Source organism: Haplochromis burtoni, unplaced genomic scaffold (assembly GCF_018398535.1).
Source record: "Haplochromis burtoni strain Fernald_Lab_line unplaced genomic scaffold, NCSU_Asbu1 Contig_469, whole genome shotgun sequence".
NCBI classification, from domain to species: Eukaryota; Metazoa; Chordata; class Actinopteri; order Cichliformes; family Cichlidae; genus Haplochromis; species Haplochromis burtoni.
This window is the reverse complement of record NW_024582830.1, coordinates 163,000-190,836: the sequence shown is the minus strand read 5'-3', so window position 1 is coordinate 190,836 and position 27,837 is coordinate 163,000. Positions and strand designations below refer to the sequence as shown.

Sequence of the window (27,837 nt, the reverse complement as noted above, 5' to 3'; positions counted from 1 at the left end):
TAATTTTTTTGTGGGAGCTTTAAATAGGAAAGGACCTGGGCTTGTTTAAGTTAGTAAAGATATTTCACATCTCCTCCAAGAGGAGTCTTCATTTTTAAGACAAAAGGTGGAGGGTCCCAGGTATGCAATTCATAGGACTCATAAGACCGCCCTAAACTGGATGACTGAAAATCTACATAATCAAACCCCTTTTTCAGTTATTATAATTAAGTAAGTAAGATGGGAGCAAAGCAAAAACAAGAAGTCTACACCACTCTTTGAAATATCAGCGGCAGTGCGACCTGGTATGACTTATGTGCACATGCGCAGTCTGAACTATAGGGGGCGACAGGCTCCTGCTATCACGCTGGAGCCGGTAACGGGGCGGAGAAGAAGAAAAATGCAGTTAACTGTTTGTTTTGATTGCATTAATCAGCTCGTGTAGGTTAGCAGCAGTCAGCCTCATTCGATCTGAGTGGAAATATTACCGTATGGCTTCTTTTTTATGAGCTACGAGGGTAAAGTGGGGGAGGAGTTCAGATTTAAATAGTTAAAATCGACTAACTGGACCGGCTACTTCACATGTTAGCGAACATCGGAGCTTCCTTTAAACATTTTTATCCTGAGAACAGCGAAGAATAGGAGAGACTGTAATAATCACACGGTGAGTTTGAAACCTGACATTACTCTGACTCCACTTCCTGCTGTTGACACACTCCAACAGGCTACAGTTTAATGTTATCTTTTAGCATGTTAGCTTATCCGTCAGCACAGTTTAGTGTAGCTGAACGTGTCGGCTGTCAAAAGGTGAGCACAGGTGGGTTAAAGGTGGTTGTCATCAGGTTTAAAGTCTACTGAGGTTTATTATCTTTTTCTAATTCTACTGTTTAACGTCATGTCAGTTTACGGTAATCCTCCGTTCTCCTCCCCAAAGCCACACCCACAAGGGCCTTCAGCTGTGGGAAAATCCATACACCAAGCTCCCCGTGACTGTGATCATACAGATCACATATGTCATTGTGAAACATCTAGCAATGAACTGAGCAACCAAGTCTTTAAAGTCTATTCATAAACAAATAAGTCAATAAATAAACCAAATAATGCCATTATATACAATGTAAATCAGTGTAGCTGTTTATGAATTTAAAAAGTAAAACATAATTTTGTAATTTTAGTTTGAATTTGTATTCATTTGCTTCAATGTGAAAATCTGTAGAAAATGATGGACGGGAGTAACCCCCCACGGAGGGACAAAAGGACCCCCGTGGGGGGTCACTCCCACTAGGTTTATATCTGGGACTCTCCACCATTTGACCTTAGAACTGAAGAAGCTTCTCGGATGAGAGGTGAAATGTCTTCAAGCAACTTAAAGAAGTCCAGACGCTTTTCTTTGCAAGCTCCTTTGACTACGATGACCTGGATGACTGAGAACCTTCACAGACATTTTCATAGACATCTATATATATATATATGGTGGTCTCAGAATCTCATCTCTGCTTTTTGCGGATGATGTGGTTCTGTTGGCTTCATCGGGTGGGGGCCTCCAGCCCGCACTGGAACGGTTCGCAGCCGAGTGTGAAGCAGCGGGAATGAGGATCAGCACCTCCAAATCTGAGGGATGAGTTCCTGCCCCAAGTGGAGGAGTTCAAGTATCTCGGGGTCTTGTTCGCGAGTGATGGGAGAAGGGAGCCGGAGATCGACAGACGGATTAGTGATGCGGCCGCTGCACCGGTCAGTCGTGGTGAAGAGGGAGCTGAGTGTAAAAGCGAATCTCTCAATTTACCGGTCGATCCACGTCCCTACCCTCACCTATGGCCACGAGCTGTGGGTAGTGACCGAAAGAACGAGATCGCGGATACAAGTGGCGGAAATGAGCTTCCTCTGAAGGGTGGCTGGCCTCTCCCTTAGAGATAGGGTGAGAAGTTCGGCCATTCGGGAGGGGCTCAGAGTAGAGCCGCTGCTGCTCCACATCGAAAGGAGCCAGCTGAGGTGGTTCGGGCATCTGACAAGGGTGTCCCCCCCCAGCGGAGGTGGCTGGGGAGAGGGAGGTCTGGACCTCTCTGCTTAGGCTGCTGCCCCCGCTCGGATAAAGCGGATGAAGATCGATGGATGGGTGGATGGATGGGTGATTTAAGTGTTCTAATTTCTCTGAGCATTGTAATAGACATATTAATAACGTTACTTGTGTGAATACATCTGCATTGGAAATCTGCGATTGGTCACCTCTGAACACTGGTGGGATTAGGAGGAGTGTAATCCATAGTTACAGAAACACCTTTAACACCTACACAGAGCTTTGTGAAGGCTTTAGGGGTAAAACAGCTTGTCTCGGACAGAGAGTGAGCTGAAAGGCTTCATATACCTCCTAAACTAAACCATAAATAGTTTAGTCCCGGGATAAAAAAGTAGTCCTGTAAATGAGCGGAATCGTTCCCTTTAAATCAGGGGTGTCAAACTCAAATACACAGTGGGCCAAAATTCAAAACTGGAACAAAGTCGCGGGCTAACGTTAATATTTATTGAAATATATTTATTCCTCCAGATATGAGAATGAATCTTTTCTTATGGACTCAAACACGTTTTGCTGAAAAACTGAATATGGAACAAGCAAAGCTTAATACTAAACAATATATATATATTAGCTGTATAATACTAGCAGGCCAGCTCTAATAGTGATTTGGTATGGCTTCGTGGGCCAAATGTAATTAGGCTGCGGGCCAAATTTGGCCCGCGGGCCAGAGTTTGACACCTATGCTTTAAATCATTCAGTAATCACACTACAGCTTATTGTGTTTCTGTGATACAAGTTAAATTCATATTTATCTGATTAGTCTTTCATGTCTCTGCTTCTCCTAGAGTGCAGGTGGTGTGGTCAGGGTTTTCCAACCTGTCCGTCGGACCTCCGTGTGACTCTTGTTTGAGTGGAGGGGGAGGGAACAGGAAGGAAAACACCCGGGGTCAGGATGCCTCTATTCTTCAGGAAGAGGAAGCCCAACGAGGACTGCCAGAAGAGACTCGAGTATCAGCTGTGCCGGGTAAGAAGAAGAAGCTGCTGGTGCTAGTGTTAACGTATCTATCACAAATCCACCCGCTTACTCTTAGTTATCCTCCTCAGTCTAAGGAAGCTGGTGCTGATGACATCCTGGACATCTCAGCCTGTGGGCTGTCAGAGGTGAGAGGAAAGCTGCACTGATCCCTGACAGCCATCGTGTTGTGGTTTACACATTAACCTGATGAGTAACAGTAGTCTTTATTTCTCTTTTTCTGTTATGTTAGCAAACTACTAATACTTCTAAACTACTAGTATTTTTGCTCTCTGTATAGCTATATAAACATCTGTTCACTTAACCTATTTGTGGATAATCTGTTCATCAATATTCCCACCTTTTATACTACCCTTATCTGTATATAATCTGCTCTTATTGCACTTACTGCTCTTGCACTTCTGATTAGAAGAAAACTGTATTTCGTTACCCTGCATATATATTTTATATATTTATACATGTGTTATGACAAAAAAGTCCTAATCTATCCTAAACAAAGGAAAAACTCTGCAAACAGAAGAGAAATGGAAGAGAGCAGGGAGTCATTAGTGGGAGCACTAATGAGTCACAATGTGAATCGATTAGTTAGCAGTTTTCGACTTCTATTAAAAAAAAAAAAAAAAGCCAAGTTGGAGCTAAACTGTGTTTTTATTTTTGCTGAGAGATTACTTCCAGCTGTGCCACCATCAACAGAACGGCATTTTCTTTCATTCTTTTCTTTGAGACTTTTATCCCATTTTTTTTCCTGAGATTGACTAAGATGTGATTAAATTGTGCTGGCTACAGCTAATGTTTTCGTGTGTTACATCACAGGCCCCCTCGAGTGCCTTTTCCATCAGCAAAGTGCTTCATAAGAAGGTGAGACAGAGTTGCAGAGCTTTTAAGTGGTTTGATATTTATTTACTCAGTGAAGAGTTTCTGCAAAAAATCTCACACACAATATTCCTCAGACTCCAGAACTTAGAGCTTCAAGTAGTGCTTTAGCTCCTCCTCTTTTTAGCTATCTCTCTTCTGACTGGCCTACCCTCACAGACTAACAGCAGATAGAGCAATGAAAATGTTACCTCTGTTTCTTTCATTCAGGTACTTATCCTCCACAACAACGAGCTGCGGCATCTGGTGCCCAAAGGCATTGACATCAGCACCCTCATTACATTAAAGGTAAGCCCTGGGACCCTGTGACATCATCATATCCTCTTCATAGGTGATGGTGTTTCTCTCGTGTTTTTTGTTTTTAAACGTACTGCATTTCGAATGTGTACCTCAGCTTGAGGCTCATAGCTCATCATCGTTTTTAACTCTGTGTTACCTTAGAGTTTGTTAGAGTTAGCATGCAGATGTTAGTGCTGGATTTATTTTCTGAGAAAACCCTCCTGTGACCCTCCGAAGGTTTTAGACCTGCATGAGAACAAACTCACCTCTCTGCCAGAGGACATCGGGAAACTGACGGCGCTGCAGGTAAAGCCTGCTCTCCAGTTATACGGGAAGTAAGTGTGAATAAATGTCGTCAGCATCCACCTGCGGTCTTTCTTCTTCTGTCAGATCCTGAATGTGGAGAAGAACCGTTTGAAGGCCCTGCCAGATTCCATCGGGAACCTGCGCCTCCTGCAGACTCTTAATTTAAAGGGTACGATGCTTCCTGCTTGCTTGCTCTGAAGCGAGATGAGTCACAAGAAAGTAGTTGTGTATTTTCTTTTTCTCTAACAGGAAACTGCCTCACTGAGCTGCCGTCCTCTGTTGGTTCTCTGAGCAGCCTGCGGACACTCGATGTGAGTGACAACAACATTGTGACGCTTCCCAAAGCGCTGGCCTACATCCGCACCTTAGAGGTGAGGTCTCCACTGATTCAGACCTACAGGAAGGCTGAAAACAAACTGGTGTTTTATAAGTGTGTGTGTTTCTGTGACAGAGTTTTAGCCTTGATGCTGCCATGATGTCCTTCCCACCTTCGTCTGTGTGCACAGAGGGAACAGAGAGCATCCAACGCTTCCTGTGCACGGGTAGGATTTGCCGCTCGTGGTCACTCATTTATTTGTTGATTAACGGCAGAAAAACGTAAACCTACAGGGTTCCTGTCTGAGATCACAGTCAAGAAAATTAATCTTAAAATGTCTTATTTCCTCAAACTGTAGGTGAGAATTCTGTTGATTGCTGCCTTTCCTACTGGCTCACTGAGATTTAGTAGCTCCTTAGATTTACCACATAGGGCGCAGATGCTGATGCTTCTTTGCTGTGTTGGAAATAATGAGCCTGTGGCGATGACGCAGACTAAATTGTAATCGATTGATGGTTTCTTGTAACAACAGTGAAGTTTTTATCAGAAGTTTAATCTTTTCTAAACATGCTTCAAGTGAGTATTTATCTATTTGCATCAGTAATACAATAATAATAAAAAAGGCACAGTCTGTTCAGAATTCATAGAAAATAAATAAATAAATCTGTTTTTACACATTAATCTTGAAATTTTAAATTTGAGGAAACAAGAAATGAAAATGTTGGTCTTTCTGTGTTTTCCTGTGCCGCGTCACAGTTGAGGTAAGCAGATGATGATGCTGATTTGTTGTTCGGTTCAAAATGCAGAAGTGCACAGAAAAAAGGAAAGATAGCAGGGAGTTTGTTTCTAATTTCCAGTATAAAGAAAAAAACTGTTTAAAAAAAAGGATTTAAAAAAGGGTTAAAAATACAACATTTTTTTCCACACGACTCTGTGTTAGTTCTTATCTATTACATCTTTAAAAAGGTCTTAAAAGGAAAAACTTTGATATTTTTAAATAGTGCAGGAACTGTGCAGCCTTTGGTGTAACAGCACGTCCCTTCATGTAAACATGATATGAGCCGAGTGTGACTAATGTTAGCAGCTCTGGCAGCAGTAGACTTCTTCCTTCGCTAGTTAGCGTCAGCACGTCTGTGTGAATGTGGTTTACACCTCGATCATATCTGTTGGCTTTGGGTGCCCGGTCTGTATGTTTTTAACTTCCTGTCACAGAAAAAGAGACAAAGCTATGACTTTGTCTTTGAACTGATGGTGTTGTACATGAATGGAACGTGAATAATTAGTTTAAAGATTTCAGATGCTTACAATATATTGCATATAAAAGAAATGTTGTAGAAAAACATCAGATGAGCTTAAGGTCCGGGACACCGGTTTAGCTCAGTGCGTTGAGCGGGCGATCACATGCCATACGAGAGATATGGCTGAGAGTGGCCGGCTCAGGTTCGAAACCAACCCGTGGCTCTTAGCCGCATGTCATCCCCTCTCTTTCTCCTTCCGCTTTCCTGTCAATAAAGCTGAAAAAGGCAAAAAAAGGAAAAAAAAAAAAGCTTCAGGTCTTCCACAACACAGTTACTCTAAACAAACAGCAATAAATTCTACAAAGAGTTCAGTAAAATTCACAGATTTGACACGAACACAGACACTGAATCTGAAATCAGAACATATGCATGTGTATTTTTACTGTTTCACTTCTACCTCTCTCGTTTGTGTGCGGTTACTTCTGCTGAGGCAGCGACTTTCATCTTGGCATTACCTCATGTTGTTTTAATCAGGCCGTGAGAATTCCTGGTCCAGCCTGCAGCTCCACCACTTTAACAGCATTGTACACTTTGCTGACCGTAGCATCAGGAGGCTCATGAACTCAAAAGACCTGCATATGCCCTCCTGGTTAATGAACAGCAGTTATTAAGGTAGAACCCATCTATAGAGACCAAAACTGTTGTTTTGGCACAAGTTAGAAGTTTTAATATCTAGGCTGTCACACCACGGTGTAAACTAAAAATGTGCTGTATGATTGTTGTGGTTTGGGCAGCATGATGGTGAATTGACTGGTTGGTTGGTTTGGTTTCCAGAGCTGGGAGAGGAGTACTGCCCACCCTCTCAGTACCTCCTGCCGGTGCTGGAGAGCGACGGCGGCAAGCAGAGCTCCGACTGCCTGGATGGGTTGGATGAGGCCTGGCAGGTACAGCTTTCTCTTGTGGAGTGTGTAGAGGACACGAACACCAGCTTCTTTGATACGTTTATGGATTTCTGTGTGAGATACTACAAGTGTCTTTCAGTGTTTCCTCTTTTTCTGTTGCAGAACAAATTTAGTGACTACGAGAAGAGAAAGGTTGGTGACAAGACATTCCTCATTTTTCTTCAACATCTTTTAATATCTTAGTTTTATCTAGTACCTTTTCTACTTCTTTCAGGCATACAAGTTTTCTTTAATATTTCCTGTGTCGTTTTTCTGCAACACCAGGGTGAAGAACAAAGTTATAGCACATCTTTCAACACAACTACTAGCTTTTACCGAACTTTTGAGTACATTACACAAAGAGAACAAAAGCCCTTCTCCTAGCAGAGAGCAGTTTTGATGTAATTTTTTTCGGTCAGTTTCAAACACGACGTGCCATAAAGGACAGTACACGTATCTGATTTCCTGCTGTCTTCTGAAAATAACTTTTTTGACCACCAACTTCTCAACTGAAGCGTTACTGTTCGATTTTAGGTTCGATTTTAGGTCCCAGTTTAATTTCCATTTCTAGACTCTGATAAGTTTTGTAATTCCTTTGCTGCTTTTTTGTGTTTTAATTGTTTCAGTGAAATTAAATATTCTTATTTTATTTATTCTTATTACAATTTCTTGTTCTGTCCCCACAGAAGTTTTTTTTTTTTTTTAGCTTATTATTGTGGAAACTGGCTGCAGACTGTAGCAGTAGTTATTATTTAGAGGGCTGAGAATCTGCAGATAAGGCTTTCTGTTCAGAGGTGTTGCATTATTTTTACATGAGCTGAATAAAGTGAAACCTGTGTTTGAGCAGCTGAAGTTTGAAAGTTTTCTGACTGGTTTGTATGTCCTGCAGGAGCAGAAGCAGCAGGAGAAGTTGGCCTTCGAGAAGCACCTGGAGGAGAAGCAAAGGGAGCATACCCAGCTTGTAATGATGAAAAACTCCAACAAGGAGAACATCCTCAACTCAGTCCGACAGGTAATAACAACCGCCCAGAAGTCTTCTTGATAGGTTTAATTGTCAGCTCCTTCTTTCTGTTAACACCGAATCATCCCTGATGATGATGATTCTGTGTGTAATTCCTAAAATTGCCTGTTTTATATGCTGTGTGTGCCTTTTAGGAGCAGGAGAGGGTGGAGCAGGGCGTCAGCAAGCAGCAGAGAGCTCAGGAGGCTGAGAGGCAACTGGTGCTGGAGAAAGTCAGACAAGCTGAAGACAACATCAGCAGTCGCATCAGCAGCCTGCTGATGGACAACAACAGGTCTGAAGGAGGGGTTTCTGCGGATACTTTAAATATGGCGTCTCCACTGATGAGTCTGTGCTAACTGCAGTGTGTTCATCTGCATCCTTGCAGGCAGAAAAAGAGTGCAGAGTTCCTCCAAGCCATGGAGGAGGATCGGTGAGTGTTCTGACCAATGATCCATAACACACAGGGAAGAGAAATAAGACTCTACAACACAGCAGCACTCATCCAATTGTTTCCCACTTAGCTGTCTATTTCTGGAGCACTTTGTGAAGGAGATGCATAAAGTGCTTTCAGGGATGGGAGGGTAAAAAAAAAGTAACAGCAGGACAAAAGAACACTTTACAAACCAGTTTGGAGGGCTTGATTTTCATATTCTGATCTTAATGGAATACAGATCGTGAGTTGCTGCGTTGCTCCTGTCTGGAATCTGACTCCATCAAAGCCAGTGGCGATGCTGTATTGTGATGGAGGTGCTGGTAGTTGTGTGAGATATTTCATGAGGGTACAGCGTGGTCCTAGTTGGACTTGAGTTGATATCTTGTCAACACATTACAAAGATGTTTTGTTGATAAAGTCACAGTGATTGTTTCTTCACATCCTGTTTAGGACTTAGCCGTTTTAAACACAGGAAGTTATAGAAAGTTCCTGTAAGTCTGCAGTGAAATGCTGAAACAAAATGTTTTCCCCTCAGGATCCGTATGGAACATCTGACCACCATCACGCAGGAAGAAGCTAACTCACTGAGGAAGAAGGAGGTGGCAGGTATAGAGCTTGTCTCATTCAGGCATTAAAACACATAATTTTACTCAGTTTTTTCTATTCTGGCTCTGTATGATGTCATAGAGAGGGGATCTCCCTAATATGGTCATCTCAGGTATGGAAAGTTAATACTTAAAGTGTGAGATAAAGAAGGATTATTTTGAAGTGTGAATCATGCAAAGCTACTCTAAGAATGAAAACATAGAGCTGGAAAAGACAAAAACGTAGCTAGCATGCTCCTCATGTGGTGTTTTCTTCCCCTCTCCTTGCTCTCTGTTTTTAGCGGCCATGCAGAAGATGCTGTCTGACAGCTGCGCCATGAGCCTCCTCCAGGAGGCCAGTGACTACCGCAGACAGAGCCTGGTCACTGAGGCCTGCAGGAGGTCAGAAACACACATATACACAAACCATAAACAGGGAGACCTGTGACAGCTTTTGGAAAGATGTTCTAATCTCTTCTCCTTATGTAACAGTTTAGAGAATTTAGACAGGAAGTTTGACAAGATGCTGTGCCTCCAAGTTCTGGACAAGTCCAAAGCTATCGCCCAGATCTTACAGGAGGTAGGATGAGTAGAAATCAAACCCCCACTCTGTTTAAAGCTGCTGGACTCTGTAACCCACCTCGGTGACCTGCCTTGAATGGTTGTCTTTGCAGGAGGAGATGCAGAAGGCAGCATTCCAGGCGCTGCAGCTCCAAAAAGACGCCGTTCATGGGTACATCCGTAACCAGGTCGGTGACGATGCATCATTGTTTTTTATTTGTTTTTTTATTTTGCTTTGTTTTGTTTTTACAGCTCGTTTCTGCCAGAGGTCCAAAAAACTCAGTTAATTCAAGTCTAAGGAAAAAAAATTGCTGAAAATGAAAAGACACCGGGCATTAACATCATTTTACTTTTCCCCACAATCTGCTCATAATCAGATTCATCTTACTCATCCTAACAGTAATGAAGATGTCCAGTTTAAGTTGCTTCTCATAGATTATTATAGCCTCGGCAGCATGTCCCCTCTCCTTGCTTGCCTCATGTCTGCTTCTCCACTGTCCCTCAGATCCATCTCATAGAGGGTGAGTTAATGCAGCTGACTAAACTGGAGATTAAAAGACGCAATCTGGATGCTGAGAACCTGCAGGTGGGTGTCACCGCCTTCTTTGTTTGCCCTCCCATGTTTATTTTCACTTCCATGTCATCGCTTCATGGCAGCAGTTCAACATTTCAAGAAAACGATCAGCAGCTTTAAATGTGCGACTTAAAACGAGTGACAGAGGCAACTACAGTAAACAAACTGTTAAGGTTTTAACTGGCTACCAGTGAGGTTTCAGGAAGAAAGCTTAAAAGCGAAACGGCAGCCAACATTGGGCAGTCCTTTTAACTGATCGAGCTGCGATCAATAAAAATGCAAAGAATTGTCAATGCAGGGTTATCAAAAAACAAACAAACGCAAGACTAAAAAGGTGTTCCCCAAGGTTCAGTTCTGGGACCACTGCTATTTATTTTATATGTAAATAATTTCAGTCATATAAGACAAGTACAAACTTTGATTTTATGCTGATGACATGGTGATGAACTGCTCTGCACCTCCTCAGGACCACCTCTCTGTCAGCAGCAGACAGCTTTTAATACAGTACAGCACAACCTGTGGGATTTATGCTGACAAAAGTAAACTGATCAAACCGTTTCATGTTGTGTATTTTTTGCTGTGTATAGTCACGTGTGTGCTGCTAGTTTATGCGACTGCTGTTGGTTGTACTGCTGTCTGCTTTGGTGCGGAGGAAAAGATTCATATTAACTCGTTGATATTAGTTCTTTTTTATTTACTTAACTTATTTTTAACGATGGAGTCACACTGCATTTTTTCTATAGTATTTTATTATAACATTGCACTCGAGTCCTGCATGGCCTTTTGAATTTGATATCCAATTTTTTTTGTGTAATATTTAAATTTAAGTTTTTGTAATGTTGAATAAATAAACCTTAATACTAACATTAACTGCCCACAGCTGATAATGATGTGTATGTGTAACGTCACTCCACTTGTGTGTTTGTGTGCAGGAAGTTCTGGTGGAGCAGCGCACGGCGCTCAGCGACATGTTGCAGCAGCTGCTGAAGCAGAGAGACCAGCGAGAGCAGGAGCTGCTGCAGGTTCTGGTGAGGAATTATCTCGTGGCGGTTTTGTTCTTCTTCTCCTAATTTCCTGTCATGTTTCTCCACTTCCTGTGGTGGGTGTTCATATTAAACATTAAGGTTCAAATAATGAGGTCAGCTTCCATACAGCAAGGCTTTGGTCTACTCTTAGTACTCCGTTTCATATATTGACCTGAAACAGAATGGGCTCAGCATAGTCAACTTGTACCCTCTGTTTGTGAGAGGCAGCCAGTCAGAAGAAAGTTGGCCTAAAGGGGGAGGAGCTCAAACAGGTTGTTTCAGAGAGACTATGAAGGCTGCAGGTCTTGCAAGTCCCAGTATAAGATGAAGAAGTTCCACAACTCTCAGTGCTGAATCCAATAGAATTTGCTTTGTACATCCTTCCTTTATGTGGTGTCATTCAGTCATTTTCTGACATTTTTTTTTTAATCATTTCTATACTGATGACATTCTGCTGTGTGCGTCTTTTAAGCCTTAGCGGATGAACAGTTTACCGTTTATCTCGCACTATCTCTCCATCAATGATCTTGATTGGGTATTGTGTGATTATTGATCCTCCTGAACTATATAAATGTCAGTCAAACTCTTTCTACCTTCTCACAACTCTCATGAAAAATCAGTTTCACAATCCTGTTTCTTTCACAAATACATTTCTGGTTTCTTTTCTTTTATTCAGTTTTAACTTTTACATTTTGTATTGCAATTAAATGCATTTTAATAGAGTTTGTGTTTCCTGTTCTGAGGATAAACAAAAACCCATGTTGTGTTTTTCAGGCTGAGATGGAGCTGAAGTCTGAGTCCAACCAGCAGAACTACTGGATGATCCAGTACCAGAGGCTGCTGGACGCTAAGCCGCTGTCACTCCGCATGCAGGTTACATAACACAGATGAACATCTGCAACATCTGGAAACAGAGTGTGGCATCCCACCTAAAGCTGTAATCTCTCTGCAGGAAGCGGGTGTGGAGAAGGAGCTGGTGAACTTGCTGTGCAAACTGTCCGCTCAGCACTACCTGCCCATCCTGGCTCATCATCGAGTGACGACCGAGGCGCTTCACCACATGAGCTCCTCCGACCTCAAGAAGGTGCGTCTGCAGCGCAAGTTTCTGTCTGGGCTGCTCGATTTGTTTTTTGTTTTTATTTTTTTAAATGTTTATCTTGATTATCTGTCATATTAACTGGAAGCCATTTGATTGGCCCAGGTCTAGTTTCTGCACCAGCATCTGTATGAACATCAACATCAAATAATCAATCTCCAGCGTAATGAAACAGAAAATTGGTTTATTTCACTTCATTATTTAGTTACTACTTCTGCCTTATTGAATATTAAAGATGAGATTGTTACCAGAGACAGGGCTCAGCCTGGCTCTTGATCCAGCAGTGTTTTGGACAGATTCTTACTTTTGACAGATCAGACTAAACTATACATTTGGTGTTGTTATTTTCATAAATCGGGTAAAATTAGAAAAACAGGGAGGTGCTGTTTTGATGGTCTCTACTCTGAAGGTGAATGGTGTCTTGATTCACCTTCGTCACTGAGTAGCTGACATAGCCATCTGCAGGTTTCTATACTCCAACTGGATCATGTTGCATTTAAAGATAATCTCAGTGTAACTTTTAAAGCTTTGTTTTTTTGGATCCATGGTGCCATGTCACATCCAGGTTTATGAAATCATCAGCTTTATGGAATTCTTTGTTTTCAGTTGGGCATCAGTGAAGCAGGAATCCAGAAAGCTCTTCTGAACTGGGCCCGGGAACGCCAGCCTCAAGGTACAGTCCACACATCACACCACAGCTGAGCATTAGTCACATTGTAACACTGACACACTGCAACTGTTTAATGGGACAGAGATGTTAGATTTTCAGTGCTTAGCATGTGGAAAGTCACGTGATCCGTTTCCTCCTCTACAGGACCTTGTAAAGTCACCAACCAGGAGGCGGAAGTGGAAGTCACCCCCTCTGCGCCATCTCCTTCCCCGCCTCCGTTCTTTCCCAGCACCTCAAACATCCAAATGCCCAGCCCACCACTCACCCCGGGGACCCCGGGGACCCCCGTCACCCCGTCAGCACCTACCCCTGTGGAAGGGCCGGGAAGCTCAGACTGTGTGGTCTGCATGGAGACCGGGGTAAGAAATGCTAAAATGGTCATGAGTTTAGTCTCAATGAGATTATAAGATCTGAGATCAGATGTCAGATTTGAGAGCAGAAAACACGTTTTTAGCATAAAAACTGTTTGGGGTTTTAATAAAGGGGCAAAGTGACAAGTTTGACTGACAGGCATGATCTCAGTTATACAAACATGATTTACTGAGGTTTAGTACAAGTGTTGCTGCTGGGAGCATTAATGTATTAGAAATGAGGAGGTGTTATCAGGATGAATGCTGAACCATTGTGCTCTGAAACCTGGATTTTCTGATTTTTTTTTTCCCTCATTTCTGATCTGATCTTAAATGGCAGTAAAACTTAACAAGTTTTATTCACCAAAACTGGAGCTCAGGCTTCTCGGTCAGTCTGTTGGTACAGCATCCTCACAGCAGCCCTATTATTGGCTAACTGCACTGAAAAGGCTCCAACAGCACAAACATGGTCCTGAGGTCCAGTTCAGGGACTCCAGTTAGCTGAGGTGAAGCCGAGCAGCTACACTGCCTGTGTGGCCATCCACCTGTCTGTCAAAGAGGCCACGCCCCTATTAATGCAAACTGTTCTTCAGATAAGATCCAATGGGACTGACACGCTTTTGGAGCCTTGTGTGGCCACTAGAGGAACTGCAGTTTTTGGCATGAGAGGTGTTAGTTTTTACGTTTTTTCCACCGTTAAGTATTTTGGTAATAACAGTCTCCACCTGATTGGGTATAGAGGAAACCGGAAGTGCTGATGGCTCATTCAAGATGGTGAGAACCAGGACAGCCTGAAAGATGGCTTCAAAGTTCAGATTACTCACTGTCTCTCCTGTCTCTGCAGTCTCAGGTGATCTTCCTGCCGTGTGGTCATGTGTGCTGCTGTCAGGTGTGTAGCGATGCCCTGCAGAACTGCCCTCTGTGCCGGGCCAACATATCCCAGCGCATACGCCTCTACCACAACTAGACCCTCTTCCCTCACCAACTGTCACTTTCAGCTATTTATGCATGACGATGAAGCTGCTGCTGTGTCGTGTCGAGAAGCTTTTAGTGGGTTTTTAAAGCGCTGAGCCACTTTTCCTGTAATCACCAAACTGTATTCTGTGAAGGACATTCTCAGATCTTTTTAACGTGTTTCCAGTCGTCTCTGGTGGATTTATTTGTGTCTGTTCTGTTTAAGTTGTGTAATTTTTATTTTATGTGATATATAAAGAGCCGAGTGGATGACACCACTCACTGACTGTTCACTGCCTTCATGACTGATGCGTGCCTTTTTCTATGACTTATTTTTATTTTTATTTTAAATTCTAGTGTAGTAACCAAAGCTTAACGTTTAAATAACTCAGTATAATCTGGTGATCCTTAAAGATTTCTGTCCTCATTGCTCATCGTTTCCATCTCTGATTCGGCCTCTTACTGCTGCTTTTCCTTTCGTCCATCTGTTTCACCTGTACCATGTAACAGATGTCACCTGTCTGTGTGTAGCATCACTAATGCTGGTGTATTTTACCAAGTGCTCTTAACCTCTCGCATGCTTCAGTAAAGTCTCTCCTTTAAAAACTCCACATGAGTTTGTTCAGTGTCAGAGATTCCACCTCAGTGTCAATGTGATCATATCGTCAGACTGTATGAATATAAAATCCATACGTGTCATTTCCTGTGGTCAGAGTGGGTGTTTTTTTTTTTATTGATTATAACTACACAGGCAGATATCTCAACACAGTGTATGTATATAAACATGAGCTATAAAACAACTACACACTCATTTCTGAGCTTTTTCTACCTTTACTGTGACCTTTAACGTCAATTTGAGGGTTTAACATTTGGATTTGATTAAATCCTGAGTTCCATTTTATCGAGCTATTGATGAAGTTGGAAGGCTGGAGCAGTGTGATCAGAGATGTTACCTGGATCTAAGCCCAGCCTTGAAATATTCTGGATTTTCACTCAGTGACAGCACCTTTTCTAAACTTATTCACTATACTATACATTGAAATGATTATAATATGTTGGACATAGTGTGCTAGGCTCTTCCACAGAGTGACACTGAAATTAAAAATCTAAAGTTCTCACAGTTTGTTCAGTGTGAATCTTGTTTCCTGTAACTCGACACAAAATCTGCTTCTCGGTCTATGAAAGAGTATTTTGTATTTCTTCAGTGGTTTAGTGACCATCAGATCAATCACAAAAGTGCTCTTATTCCATAGATGACAGTCCCTGTGACAGCATATGAAGTGCTTTAACCAGTCCATTTAGCATAATACCAGAGACTGTATCAAATGATTAATAATCTATAAAGAAATTTTTAAAAAAGAAAAAGAAAGTCTCTGACTTTTTCCAGAACATTCATCTGTTGTGGTTCAAGGTGAAGGAGTGAGGAGGTTTGCAGGAAATTTACTTGACCACGAGGTGGAGACAAACACAGAGCAGTCACTGTTTGATATTTGACATAAGGCAACATTAAGCACTGTAGGCTAATATAATTTTTAAATGAAACATAATGAAGCTACATAGTGGATGAATCAGGAAATTAAATTTAAATTTTTTTTTAAAAAATATGTTTTTTTAAGATGTTTTAGGCTCAAATTTAAGACAAATCAATAAAAATAAGTCACTTTGTAGCTGTTATTAATTAATACTTAAACGAAAATTATGTATTCATCAAGTATAATGTTAACAAAAATGAAATAAAGAATAAACAGCAGAAGTTGCTTGTGAAATAATTTTTACGTAAACTTTGTTATTTCTGATTTTCCTCCGGGGCTCTGAACGCAGCGTCGGCCTGTGAGCTAATCACAGCGTGCCTGCCGTAAAGTGTGGCGTTGAGGGTCATCATGACCAGTTTATTTTGTTCATTTGTATAAGTTTCTAGGTAATTGTCGACGAAGACAGCGACGGTGAGTGGATTTGTTTGTTTGCTTGTGGTCATAAATGTGAATTATAGACGAAAAAAAAAATAAGTAAAATAGCGGATCAGATTTTTATCAGTCGGTTAGCTAGTATTCTAGCACGTTAGCATGCAGCTCAGTTATGTAGTCCTGAGTGAAGGTGAACTTAACTGTTTAACTGTTATATTTTATTCATTTCATTATATCTACTGTAAAAAGTAACCGAGATACCTGCTGGTCACGGAAAATGGTTTGTTGTGGCCCAAATAAAGAAATGCGGAACATATATTTCTGAGTGAAAAATTTAAGTATTGCTAATCAATGTGTTCAGAGCCAACGTTTCCTGTTTGACGAGTCAGCATGTATTTATCACACAGACATGTGTACATGTGCGAAGACAGTCTCATGCTTATAAGGATGAAAGTCAGATGATTAGAATTAAAGTCACGTTATGGTTTGCATTGTTTAATTGATTGTTTTTACTGAAAACTAACAGCAGAGCTCTGCTTTACGTTTATTGGTTTCGAGTCTTCTCTTTATGGGCACTGTTTTCGTCTAGTATCTATTATAGAATAGATAAAACTTTATTCTGCGCCAGAGTCGAGCATCATCTTTGTTTCACCAAAACATTCATTCAGAACTTGATCTGTTTACATGTACACAGCAGACAGCTGAACAAATGCAGCTTCCTGTCCAATAAACTCTGGGTTATTAACCATGACAGTGAAACTCTATCACTGTCGCATCTGGGAACTTCGCCACTGCCTGGGCCACCCAAGGAAAACTGAACCTGAGTCCCCATCTGGGGCCAGTTTAGAGGAAAATAAGTGGCTGTGTCACATGAGCCAGGAGCGAGTTTACCAGGGTCTTAGCCTGAATGAGCCACACGTGTCCTAACTCCTGCTGTGGGACTGCATGCTGAGTGGCTCAGAGAGAATCAAACTCTTTGCTCCATGTTTAATTTAGTCCCTGAGGCTTTTTTGTATCCAAAACATGATGAGTTTCTGTTCTTGTGTTTCTGTCAGCAGTCATGTCGAATCCTGCCCTGCTCGTTCTGTACGGGAGTCAGACCGGGACAGCTCAGGACACGGCACAGAGGCTTGCCCGGCAGGCACAGAGACGGCGGCTGCGGGTCCGAGTGATGCCACTGGACGACTACAATGTGGTGAGTGAGACCTTATTCAAAAATAAGGGGGGGGTGTTAAAGTTTTCAGAGCTGTGACTCGATAAATGTGGAATAACTTTGGGGTCACAGTCGGTGTTTCACATGTTTATACCCAACTTTAGTCCCAGAGCTGCTCCTGAGTACTCCTCCTCAACCTCACAGCGTGCCTTTTTCCTCCCATCAAACAGGCCAACCTGATCGCCGAGTCTCTGGTCGTCTTTGTTTGCTCCACTACTGGTCAGGGAGATCCTCCCGACAACATGAAGGTAAGAAAAATGAAAACTGGAAGAGTGAAAGGAAATATTATTTTTAAGCACAATTGCCTTTTTACTTCAAGTCTTTCCAGTTTGAAATTAACCAAGAGTTTTCCTTTTCAAAGTTTAGAGTGTTTCCCCTCTTCGTCCTGCTAAATGTAGGGATCTTTGAGGTCTGTCCATAAGGTTTTTGAGTCAGTCATTCATGGTCAAAGCTTCAGAATGAATCAGATTCGAATCCTCAGATTAAAATCAGATCAGATTCACGCGAAACACATTCTCAGCTGAGAGAGACATTAAAGCTTTTTTAAAACTGTTGTACACTATCAGTAGCGTCAGTATCGTCGGACATAACAGGTGGATTTCTCCTGGAATTATCAATATGAAGGTAAAGTGTTGTATGGCTTCATTAAATGTAGTGAAGTTATATTAAAGAAAGAAGCTAATTCTGAGGGTCAGTGAGAACCTCTGTGGTTTTTCTGAAGAATGATAAAAGATTTCATGCACAGCCAATTATATTTTGAAAACCTTTACCTGTGTCTGAGACGTCCATGTGTTCTTTGTTTTAAGAATTTCTGGCGGTTCCTCTTTAAGAAGTCTTTACCTGTCGGCTCTCTGAGTCAGCTCGACTGCGCCATCCTGGGCCTGGGAGACTCCTCGTATCCAAAGTCAGTCCAGGATTTATGCTCGCTGTTCTCACCATTAGCCTACAGTGACTCGTCTGATTTTTGTTAAAGCCTGTGCATGTTGTGTGCACCGCAGGTTCAACTTTGTGGCCAAGAAGCTCCATAAGCGCCTCCTGCAGCTCGGTGCCTGCGTGCTGCTGCCCGTAGGGCTGGCTGATGACCAGCATGACCTCGGGTAAGAGACAAGTGTAAACATGAACATCGCGGAGGGTTTGTTGCGTGTGTGCTGAGCTGACGGTGTGTTTGACGCAGAGCGGACGCTGTGATCGACCCCTGGTTTGCTTCGTTTTGGGGGAAAGTGTCGACTCTTTACCCGACTCTGTCCGGCATGATGCCGCTGAGGGAAGACGAGCCGTGAGTATCTGCTCCATGTGTCCCTCTCTCAGAAAGCATACGTTTAATTTATAGGTTGGTTCTGTCTTTTTTGCGACAGACTTCCTCCAACCTACATGTTCCACTTCCTGGACGACATGCAAGAGAAGGAGGAGGTCCAGCTGAGGATTCCCATGGATCAAACTGTCCCCTCCCAGTCTCACCCATTTCCTGCCAGAATGGTGTTCAACAGGAGGGTGACGGAGCCGTCGCACTTCCAGGACGTCAGGCACATTGAGTTAGACGTCACTGGGTCCAACATTGAGTACGTAACCTTGATCCCCTGAAGATTACTTTTCAGACCTGCATGTTTTTTTTTTTTTTGTCCTGAAACGCCTCGTTTGGAGCAGAATCTGCTCTGAATACGACCCTGAGTTTCAGTATTTAAGTAAAAGCAGTAAGCCTCGTTGGTCTGCCGCCATCTCCAGCTGTGTTGCTGTCCTCCAGGTTTGCTGCCGGTGACGTGGTGATGATGCGCCCATGTAACGCCCCTGAGGATGTGCAGCAGTTCTGCCAGCTGCTGAAATTGGACCCAGAGACCCGGTTCACTCTCAGCCCCACAGACAACACTGCAGGTCAGTCCCTGTTTCTTAAATATCCCTTCCTATCAATGCACTTCCTTTCCTTTGAATAAATCTGACCTCTGAATGTTTTAATGACTCTTAGTCAGATCTATAATCTGTATATAAAAGATCGAGGTAGCTACAGTGACCTCACTGTTTTCATTTAAAAGCAGCTTGGAAATAATTTTAAGACAACCACTGATCAGTCTGAGTCCATCTTTCAGTCCCAGCCAGGCTTCCTCAGCCCTGCACGGTGCGCCACCTGGTGGAGAGTTACCTGGATATCGCCGCTGTGCCTCGCCGCTCCTTCTTCGAGCTGCTGTCCACCTTCGCCACCAACAAGCTGGAGCGGGAGAAGCTGGCCGAGTTCAGCTCAGCGGCGGGCCAGGATGAGCTGCATAACTACTGCAACCGACCCCGACGCACCATGCTGGAGGTAATGGTCGAAGAGGTGGAGCTTAGAAGCAATTTTGCAATTATTACACCCAAACAGGATTCAGACCTGTGTAATAAATAAATCTGTCTTCATCTGCGTTTTACCTCCGATCTGCTCCTTGTTGCTGCAGGTCCTGGCAGATTTCCCTCACACCACAGCAGAACTCAAAGTGGACTATCTCCTGGACCTTTTCCCTGAGATCCAGCCTCGCTCCTTCTCCATCGCCTCCTCTCTGCGGGTAGATCATCCTTCTTTATTAGATTTGAAAAGTATTTATATTTTAGCGTTATAGCGGTCACTGTAAAGATGTGGTCTGCCTGCAGGCCCACCCAAACAGGATTCAGGTCCTGGTTGCTGTTGTTTGCTACAAAACCAAACTGTATAAACCTCGAAAAGGCCTCTGCTCCTCCTGGTTAGCCTCTCTGGATCCTGCACAAGGTACTCCACCTTATCTGTAGCATATGCTCACCGTAACTGTTAGCAGCCACCTACATATACTGATGATTAGATTAGGGCTGATTAATCAAATTCCAGCAGTGAACTGGCATCAAATGACGACTCTTTTTAAAATTCATTTTGGATACAAAGCTCTAATTTTGAACAAACCTCATGCAATTTAAGAGCCTGTAAACCTGAAACTACTTGTGGTATAGGATAGGCTTCATTAAATAAAGTTCAGCTGAAATCCTGAAGAACTTTAAATAATTAGATCGGATTAATGAGTCATTCTAATTAAAGAATTAAAATGTTTTCCTAATCTGTGTCCCAGGCGATGTGTATGTGCCTTTGTGGGTGAAGAAGGGAAGTCTGAAGTTCCCCTCAGAGAAGGAGACCCCGGTGATCATGGTGGGACCTGGAACAGGAGTGGCCCCCTTCAGATCGGTGTTACAGGAGAGGACCGCTGAGGGGAGAACTGGTGAGATATCTGATCACATTTCCCAATCGCTCCACAGTCTCTCAGAGCTCACGTGACGACACGCCTCTTCATCCTCTCCCTGCACGGCAGCTAACGTCCTCTTCTTCGGCTGCCGCTCCAAGTCCAAAGACTTCTACTTCAGGACAGAGTGGGAGGAGATGATGGAGGCTGGATTCCTCACCCTCTTCACGGCCTTCTCTCGAGACCAGGTCAGAAACACGCTCCTGTTAACCCTGTAAATAATCACCAATATGAACAACAGCAAATGGGAGATGATCAAACTTCCAGTGTCCAGGAGTTCGGTAGGTTTTGACCTTCAAGCATTATTGTGTTTGTTCAGGAGGCAAAGGTGTATGTGCAGCACCGTGTGAGGGACAATGGTGAGCTCCTGTGGGACCTGATCGCCAATAAAAACGCCTGTTTTTACATCGCTGGGTGAGTCTGAGGCCTCGAAGCTGCCGCTGATAACCTCCCCCACTGAAACTCAGGTTGTAGAGTTTAAAATACAATTCTGGGACAAAACAAAAACCCTGGTCTTTTATTGTCTAAGGATCACATCTGGAAGCTAGTTTTGATTCTTCTTTAACTAAACTTCAGGTCTTCTTTGTGTTTCCGTGCAGCAACGCTAAACAGATGCCAGCCAGCGTGTGCGACGCCCTCAAAGAGGCGTTCCAGCAGGCGGGAGGTGTGTCCGCTGAGGAAGCCGAGCAGATGCTGGCGACCATGGAGAAGACAGGTCGGTTTCAGAGCGAGACCTGGTCGTGATCGCCCGGCCCCAACAACCTTTTGACTGCACTGGGATCCGTCCAGCTGTCAGAATCAACTTATTCCAACAAATGAAAGAATAACCAAAAGTCTCTGTTTGACGCTCTCTTCATAGAACGAGATCATTTCACCCCACAGAAAGTTCACACTTGGCTCTGTTTGTGGGTTTGGATGCTTTTAGGGTTGGGCTTTATCTTCATCTGCATATTTTCTACACACTACTTTAAAAACCTGAACAGGCTGCTTTGCTTTGAGCTAAGTCGACTGTTATTGTGACGCAGCCGCAGAGATGTGCTGCAGTAGATCATTGGACCAGTTTCCTTAATTCTTTCTACTGCGTTGGCCTGCTGTGGAAACCCAAACCAAATCTGGTGCTTCCTACACTTTCATTCATGAGAAGTCTCTGGAGGTCATGATGAAAAACCTCACTGATCCCCCAACATATGAATCATTTTAAAGTCAAGCAGTAGAAGATCTAAACCCTGATCCGTGAACGACATACCCAATAGTTTTTAGCTTTTTCTGTGGAAGAGTACTGTAGTCACCACACAGTCTCTGGTGTACAGCATCACTGAATATTACCCAATAACAGGGACAGAGAGGATTGCATCTCACAACTGGAATCAAGTTACAGAAACAGTTTAAGGAACAAGTCGCTCTTCTCCTCCTTCCTGCCTCCATTTCTGATCGTCTGTGACATCAGGAGAATCTCAGCAGGTGGTGATCACAATATTTCATCACATCAGTTTGCCTGATTGCATCTAACCTGTATGAAATCATTTGGCGTGAACTTTTAGTCAGATAAACCCTTTGAGAACTGTATGCACTGCAGATAAAGGGCATGTTCATTCCTCCTGAACAGGAGTTATAATGGTAATCTGTGAAGTATTTATTGCCTTTCTTGAGCTTTATTAAGTGTGTTGACCAGAAAGTAAAACCAAGTAAACAGTGTTGCCTTAAAGTACGTCAGTGAGGTCCTAAACTCTTAAATGAAGCTATAAGCATTCAGTAAAATACGTCACAATAAACTGTATGGATCTGAAAACTCCAGAGTGTTTTTGTTTCTGGTTTCTTCCTGAAAATTAATAATTCATACAAGATACATCCACCATCAGGCTGCATCTGAAATTAGCCGACTATGAACACTCCAGTGACTAAGCTACTGATCATTACAGGAATGAGCCAATCAAATCACGCAAACGCCACAGCACTGCTGCTGACCACTCAATGTTATGAAAACAGCAGACGTTGATCATTGTGAGTAATCAGCCAAAGCAATGAGCGGCTAGCTCAGCCTAAATTTTAAAGCTCCGGGGTTATTCGCTGTTACTATGCCAACATGCCAAGCAAAGACAAGTCTACGATGTAGCCCCCACAGCTGGCTGACGGTGGGTTTGACATCTGTAACAAGAAACAATGGAATTGAACAGGCCAATCACAGTCATCATCAGCCGTGAAAACACGACATGCAGTTGTTTATAAGGAGGCGCACGGCAGATTAAGGTGAAGGCTTTCATTAGGGTTTGTGACTGGATCTAATGTATAAATCCCACATTAAGAGAATTCTTGTTCATGTAGTGCTTGAACACCTGATGTGGGCATTGCATCGGTTCATTTTGATGTGAAACTGCACAGCCAATTGTAACACAGCTCCACAGGTTTCTAAAAGTAAATAAAGATGCTTGGTTGTGTGCTGTGAACAGAGAGCAAAGAAACACGACACTGACTCCATTTCCTTATTTTTATCTTCCAGCTTCCCTGAGGTAAATGACTCTCAGCACTGACTCCGCCCCTTCATACAATCCCACTACCCTACAACTCCCAGCATCCAATGCGGTGTCACCAGATGCATGTGGTGCTCTTTTCTCCTGTGCATCATTAGGCAGGCTTTCAGGAATTGTAGTACAAACCTGGTAACCCGGATACAACCACTCAGTTAGCTAACCGTTCACATGTATAAAAACACCTTAAGGAGAATGTCCAGCCTCACAGATCAAAAATCGACTGCTGCAATAAATACATCATTTTTATTGATCGTTAATCTGCAGTTTGGTGTATTTTTCCTATAAAATGTCCAAAAGTAACAAAAATCTCTGTCACATTTTCCTTAAAGTGAGCTTTTTAAAAATACTAGGCGATATAAAAGCAGCAAATCCTCACAGAGAAACCGTCCGTTAGATAACTGTTCAGGAGACAGCGACACAGCTGCATCTGGCGGACGTCCTGAGAAAGTCCAGCACAGGAAGTGGCGTTTGTGGATGATGCAGAAACATTTTATAGCAGGAGTGATCATTACCCCACGCTGCAGTGACCCCAGAATAGACAAAGCCCACAGTTAGAGAGCGACCCATGATAGAAAACTGACTATTAAAAAGCCCCACCCCCTTCGCCGCTTGTCCTCTATCTGATGGCCAGCGTGTGGACCTGGTAGAGCTCCTTCGGGAAGTTCTTTTGTTGCTCCTGATGGACGATGCGGAGGCCGGCTTTGCTAACCAGGCTGCACACTATGTTCAGATCGCGGCACACGCTGCTGTCCTCCTCATCAGGGATCACGCCCTCGTATGACACGTTGTCCTTGATAACAATGAGACCGTTGGGCCGCAGCGCCTTCTGACAGCGGCGCAGGAAGTCTATTAGGTGGTCGTCTGTCAGGTGACCTAAGGGTGGGAAGAACAAAAAAATGAATTAGAATGAGGAAAGTTTAGGTCCCACTGCAGGTCAGGGATGAGTTCCTGCCCCAAGTGGAGGAGTTTAAGTATCTCGGGGTCTTGTTCGCGAGTGACGGGAGAAGGGAGCCGGAGATCGACAGACGGATTGGTGCAGCGGCTGCAGCGATGCGCACGCTGTACCGGTCTGTTGTGGTGAAGAGAGAGCTGAGTGTAAAAGCGAAGCTCTCAATTTACTGGTTGATCTACGTCCCTACCCTCACCTATGGTCACGAGCTGTGGGTAGTGACCGAAAGAACGAGATCACGAATACAAGCGGCGGAAATGAGCTTCCTCTGAAGGGTGGCTGGCCTCTCCCTTAGAGATAGGGTGAGAAGTTCGGCCATCCGGGAGGGGCTCAGAGTAGAGCCGCTGCTGCTCCACATCGAAAAGAGCCAGCTGAGGTGGTTCGGGCATCTGACCAGGATGCCTCCTGGGCGAGGTTTTCCAGGTATGTCCTGCTGGGAGGAGGCCCCGGGGCAGACCCATGACACGCTGGAAAGATTATATCTCTCGGCTGGCCTGGGAATACCTTGGTGCTCTCCTGGACAAGCTGGTGGAGGTGGCTGGGGAGAGGGAGGACTGGACTTCTCTGCTTGGGCTGCTGCCCCCGCGACCCGGCCCCGGATAAGCGGAAGAAAATGGATGGATGGATGGAAGTTTAGGTCATCTAATCGCGCACCATTTTTCATTTGCTTTCCGACTCAGACTCACCAATGACCCACTGGATCCAGATGACATCATAGCGCCCGCTCTCCGGCACAAAGTCCTGCAGGCCGGAGCAGAAATAGTTGCCCACCCTCTTGCTGTCGTCTCCCAGGTACGTCTTGGCTTTGTCCAGGAACTCCTGTGTCACATCCACCAGGTCAACAGTCTTGAACAGCGGCAGCAGCAGGCGCTTTGTGATCCTACCGATGCCTGCGCCGCAGTCCAGAGCGCAGCCTGAGCCAGTCTTCCCCTCGCCATCCTGCAGAGGAAAGAGAAAAAAAGATGACTAGGGTTTACACAAAGACCCAAGTAAAGCACAATTCAACGGCATCGGCAAACAAGGAAACAGCAGCACTCGCTCCCTTTGAAGGTCATACAGCTGTTATCACCCATTTTTATCCACAGATTACAAAATAATAAGTTTTTCCTACATATAATCCAAAGCATAATGATAATAATTCACTGGAGAACCCTACAAGGGTCAGATCAGCATGTCGGATTAGTGGCTGCTTGGCACGTGAAAGGTCTTATTCTCCGGTTTTTCATTTCATTATTAATTTTATATTTTAACAACCAATGTCTGAAAACAATGTTTGAAAACCATGAATTCCCTGTACACAGAGTGCTAACTCAAACATGCTACAATCTTTTTAGAGGTTCTTACGCCAAGGAATTTCTGCAGGAAGGCCTTGGACCCGTTAATGTCGATGCTGGAGATGCTGCCATAGCCTCCCAGCATGCCGTCCACCGTGGGTGGGATATCCTTCCAGTAGTCCTGAGCGTTGGAGTAGAAACTCGCCTCATCCTCGACTATGTCCCCCATCCTGAAAGGAAAATGCACAAAAATGTGAAAATCAATCAATGGCTGAATCATGAAAAAAAAAAAAAAGCTTCAGTCAACATCAAAAGAGATTCAAGGATTTTTGAAGGAGGTTAAATTTGCAATATCACTGACCACTCTTATTTTGAAAGTTCAGTTGATGCTAACCAGCTGCTTCTTCCATACAGAGTATATCTGCTTGTTTACACTGAAAGACTGAATTATTAGCGGCGTGGTGCTCCATGGACAGGACTTCTGGACCACATCTGTGCTGTTGGTGTCTTTTTAGTGTTTATAATTCAATCATCTGATCAATGATGTGGCCGCTGTGCGGTTAATTGTATAACAGGCCATCCAAGAAGTCTGAGCTCCAGTTTTGGTGGGTGAAATAGTTGGATTTTTGTTTGGAGGTGTCTGCACTTTAGTGGCTCTAAAAAGATCCAGAAAGATTTCTGCTGTGGCGTCCATGAGGTCACGCAACTGTTTCGAGCTTCAGTTCATGGTCAGACTGACTCACATTCCTGTGGGAAAAATTTAAATACTTGCCTAAAGGAGCCTGAGAGTTGTGCTGCTTTTATTGTTATGATGACAGCAAAATGCTTTTTATTGTCTCCATTCTGGACAGAAGACCGAGCCACACTAAAAATAAATAAAGACACCTGCGCAGAAATAAACAGGCTAGTTCCTGTTTCTGAGCAACAAACCTCACTCTCTGGCACCGGACAGTGGGACATGAGGTCTATCACCTGTTCATCATGAAAGGGGAACGCACACACGCACGCACACGCACGCGCGCGCGCACACACACACACACACACGCCAAATGTGGCATCATGTGGCTGCAGTTCAGCTGTCAGCGCCTGTCTTGTGAGCAGGACAGAATGGATGCTTTAAATGTGCAGAGTTTTTGTGTTTCACAACAGCCTGACTACAGAAAGAAGCAGCTACATGAAACCATAAAACTGCTATTTATTATTATTATCATTATTAATAATACTTCACACTGGGGCTGTGGACGTAATCACTGCCAGGCTTTAGGACAGTTTTCTGTTATATTTTTCCTTCTTGTATCTGATTTACAGTTACAGAACGAAATACTCGCTTTTTACAGCCAATATTTTCCCCAACTCTGAGTAACTGTGTTATAAGTGGAAGTAAATGACTGTTTATGATTTCTGCTTTAACCGAGCAGTTAATAAAGTTTACAAAGTCCTCTTAAAGTGACAGCTGCACCTATATCTGCCTCCCACACCTGCTCACTACAACAAACAACTGCCTGTTTCTGTCGTTTTTAATCAGAAACTTCCCACCTGTCGCTCTCTGTCACTTTTTACGTACTCTCCCTCTCCTTCGTCTGACGCTCTGCACGTGCTAACTTGCACCTAGCCGCCGTCGTTACGATCTTTCTGTTAAATACCCGCCTCTGCCGGTTATCAGCCCGATAGATTCACTCTCCGTGATCACACCGACCTGGTCTGGAGTCAGCGCCTGGTCCCACTCCCTCCTCGGCCCCTGTTGAACCCACTCCCGGTGTCTGCTGTGCTTCACTTTTCTATTTGGGACCGTCACACACGGTACGTTACTTCCTCTTTTGGTTTCCTGGGAAAAGAAGCGGCCACAGCGCCCCCTGCTGCCCTTCGTAGACTCACTTCTTTCACCTGTGCTTTTGGACCAGGTCATTTCAGACCCAGGATGAAACATAAAAAACACAGCTCAGGATCATCTCTGCTTCCTGTCAGGGTTACTTATTATGACTTTCTATAAGAACTGTGGCAGGACAAGGGGAAAAAAGAGCCGAGTATAAAACAAAAAGGTCCACACCCATCTGCCTCACCTTAAAAATCCCTGTTCACTTTTCAGTGGTTCCAGTCATCTCTGGATGTTAAAAATTAAATAATAAAGCTACTACTACTACTACTCATTATTATTATTATTATTATTATTATTATTATTATTATTATTATTATTATTATTATTATTATTATTATTATTATTATTATTATTATTATCTTGCATTTGCCTGAAGTCTGTATTCCAGACATTCTTCACATCAACTATACTTTCCACTTCCTCCTTGGAATCCAAAGGTGTTCCCAGGCCAGACGAGATATGGAATTTATCCAGGGGGTTCTGGGTCTGCTTTAGATGGCGTCCTAACCAGATATCTGAACAACCTCATCTTCTTTCAACACGCATGAGCAGCAGCTCTACTCCGCTGTAGTAGTAGTAGCAATAGATGTAGTAGTAGTAGTAGTAGTAATAGTAGTATTACTGTATTAAGGTTGAA

The 27,837-nt window shown here is 43.4% G+C and overlaps 3 protein-coding genes across 5 annotated transcripts; 2 read left to right on the top strand and 1 right to left on the bottom strand.

The window, feature by feature from the left end:
- Positions 1-321: 321 nt before the first annotated feature.
- Positions 322-15,821, top strand: lrsam1 (leucine rich repeat and sterile alpha motif containing 1). The gene is made up of 25 exons (XM_005946226.3): positions 322-643; positions 2,836-3,014; positions 3,095-3,151; positions 3,837-3,881; positions 4,107-4,184; positions 4,413-4,481; positions 4,566-4,650; positions 4,731-4,852; positions 4,933-5,023; positions 6,870-6,979; positions 7,100-7,129; positions 7,866-7,988; positions 8,132-8,271; positions 8,365-8,409; positions 8,948-9,018; positions 9,299-9,398; positions 9,489-9,576; positions 9,671-9,745; positions 10,063-10,143; positions 11,064-11,159; positions 11,931-12,029; positions 12,109-12,240; positions 12,859-12,925; positions 13,067-13,281; positions 14,117-15,821. The coding sequence occupies exons 2-25, from the start codon at positions 2,943-2,945 to the stop codon at positions 14,237-14,239; spliced, it is 2,214 nt and encodes a 737-aa protein (XP_005946288.1). The 5' UTR covers positions 322-643; positions 2,836-2,942; the 3' UTR covers positions 14,240-15,821.
- Positions 15,822-16,040: 219 nt separating this feature from the next.
- ndor1 (NADPH dependent diflavin oxidoreductase 1) lies at positions 16,041-23,198 on the top strand. 3 transcript variants are annotated; one of them, XM_014341328.2, is made up of 16 exons: positions 16,044-16,169; positions 17,186-17,325; positions 17,514-17,591; positions 18,150-18,247; positions 18,342-18,440; positions 18,518-18,619; positions 18,699-18,902; positions 19,085-19,212; positions 19,425-19,636; positions 19,767-19,874; positions 19,960-20,074; positions 20,406-20,552; positions 20,643-20,761; positions 20,893-20,987; positions 21,173-21,288; positions 23,071-23,198. In XM_014341328.2, exons 2-16 carry the CDS (start codon positions 17,191-17,193, stop codon positions 23,082-23,084), a joined length of 1,770 nt encoding a protein of 589 aa, XP_014196814.1. In that variant the 5' UTR covers positions 16,044-16,169; positions 17,186-17,190; the 3' UTR covers positions 23,085-23,198. The 3 variants fall into 3 exon arrangements, with proteins under 3 accessions (XP_005946285.1, XP_014196814.1, XP_005946284.1); XM_005946223.3 differs by lacking the exon at positions 23,071-23,198 and having other exon boundaries at positions 16,041-16,169; positions 17,189-17,325; positions 21,173-22,367; XM_005946222.3 differs by lacking the exon at positions 23,071-23,198 and having other exon boundaries at positions 21,173-22,367.
- A 124-nt stretch (positions 23,199-23,322) lies between these two features.
- On the bottom strand, positions 23,323-27,153 carry ntmt1 (N-terminal Xaa-Pro-Lys N-methyltransferase 1). Its single transcript, XM_005946225.3, has 4 exons — positions 27,021-27,153; positions 25,395-25,554; positions 24,737-24,989; positions 23,323-23,974 (listed from the first exon to the last, which is right to left on the bottom strand). The coding sequence occupies exons 2-4, from the start codon at positions 25,551-25,553 to the stop codon at positions 23,718-23,720; spliced, it is 669 nt and encodes a 222-aa protein (XP_005946287.1). The 5' UTR covers position 25,554; positions 27,021-27,153; the 3' UTR covers positions 23,323-23,717.
- Positions 27,154-27,837: the final 684 nt, after the last annotated feature.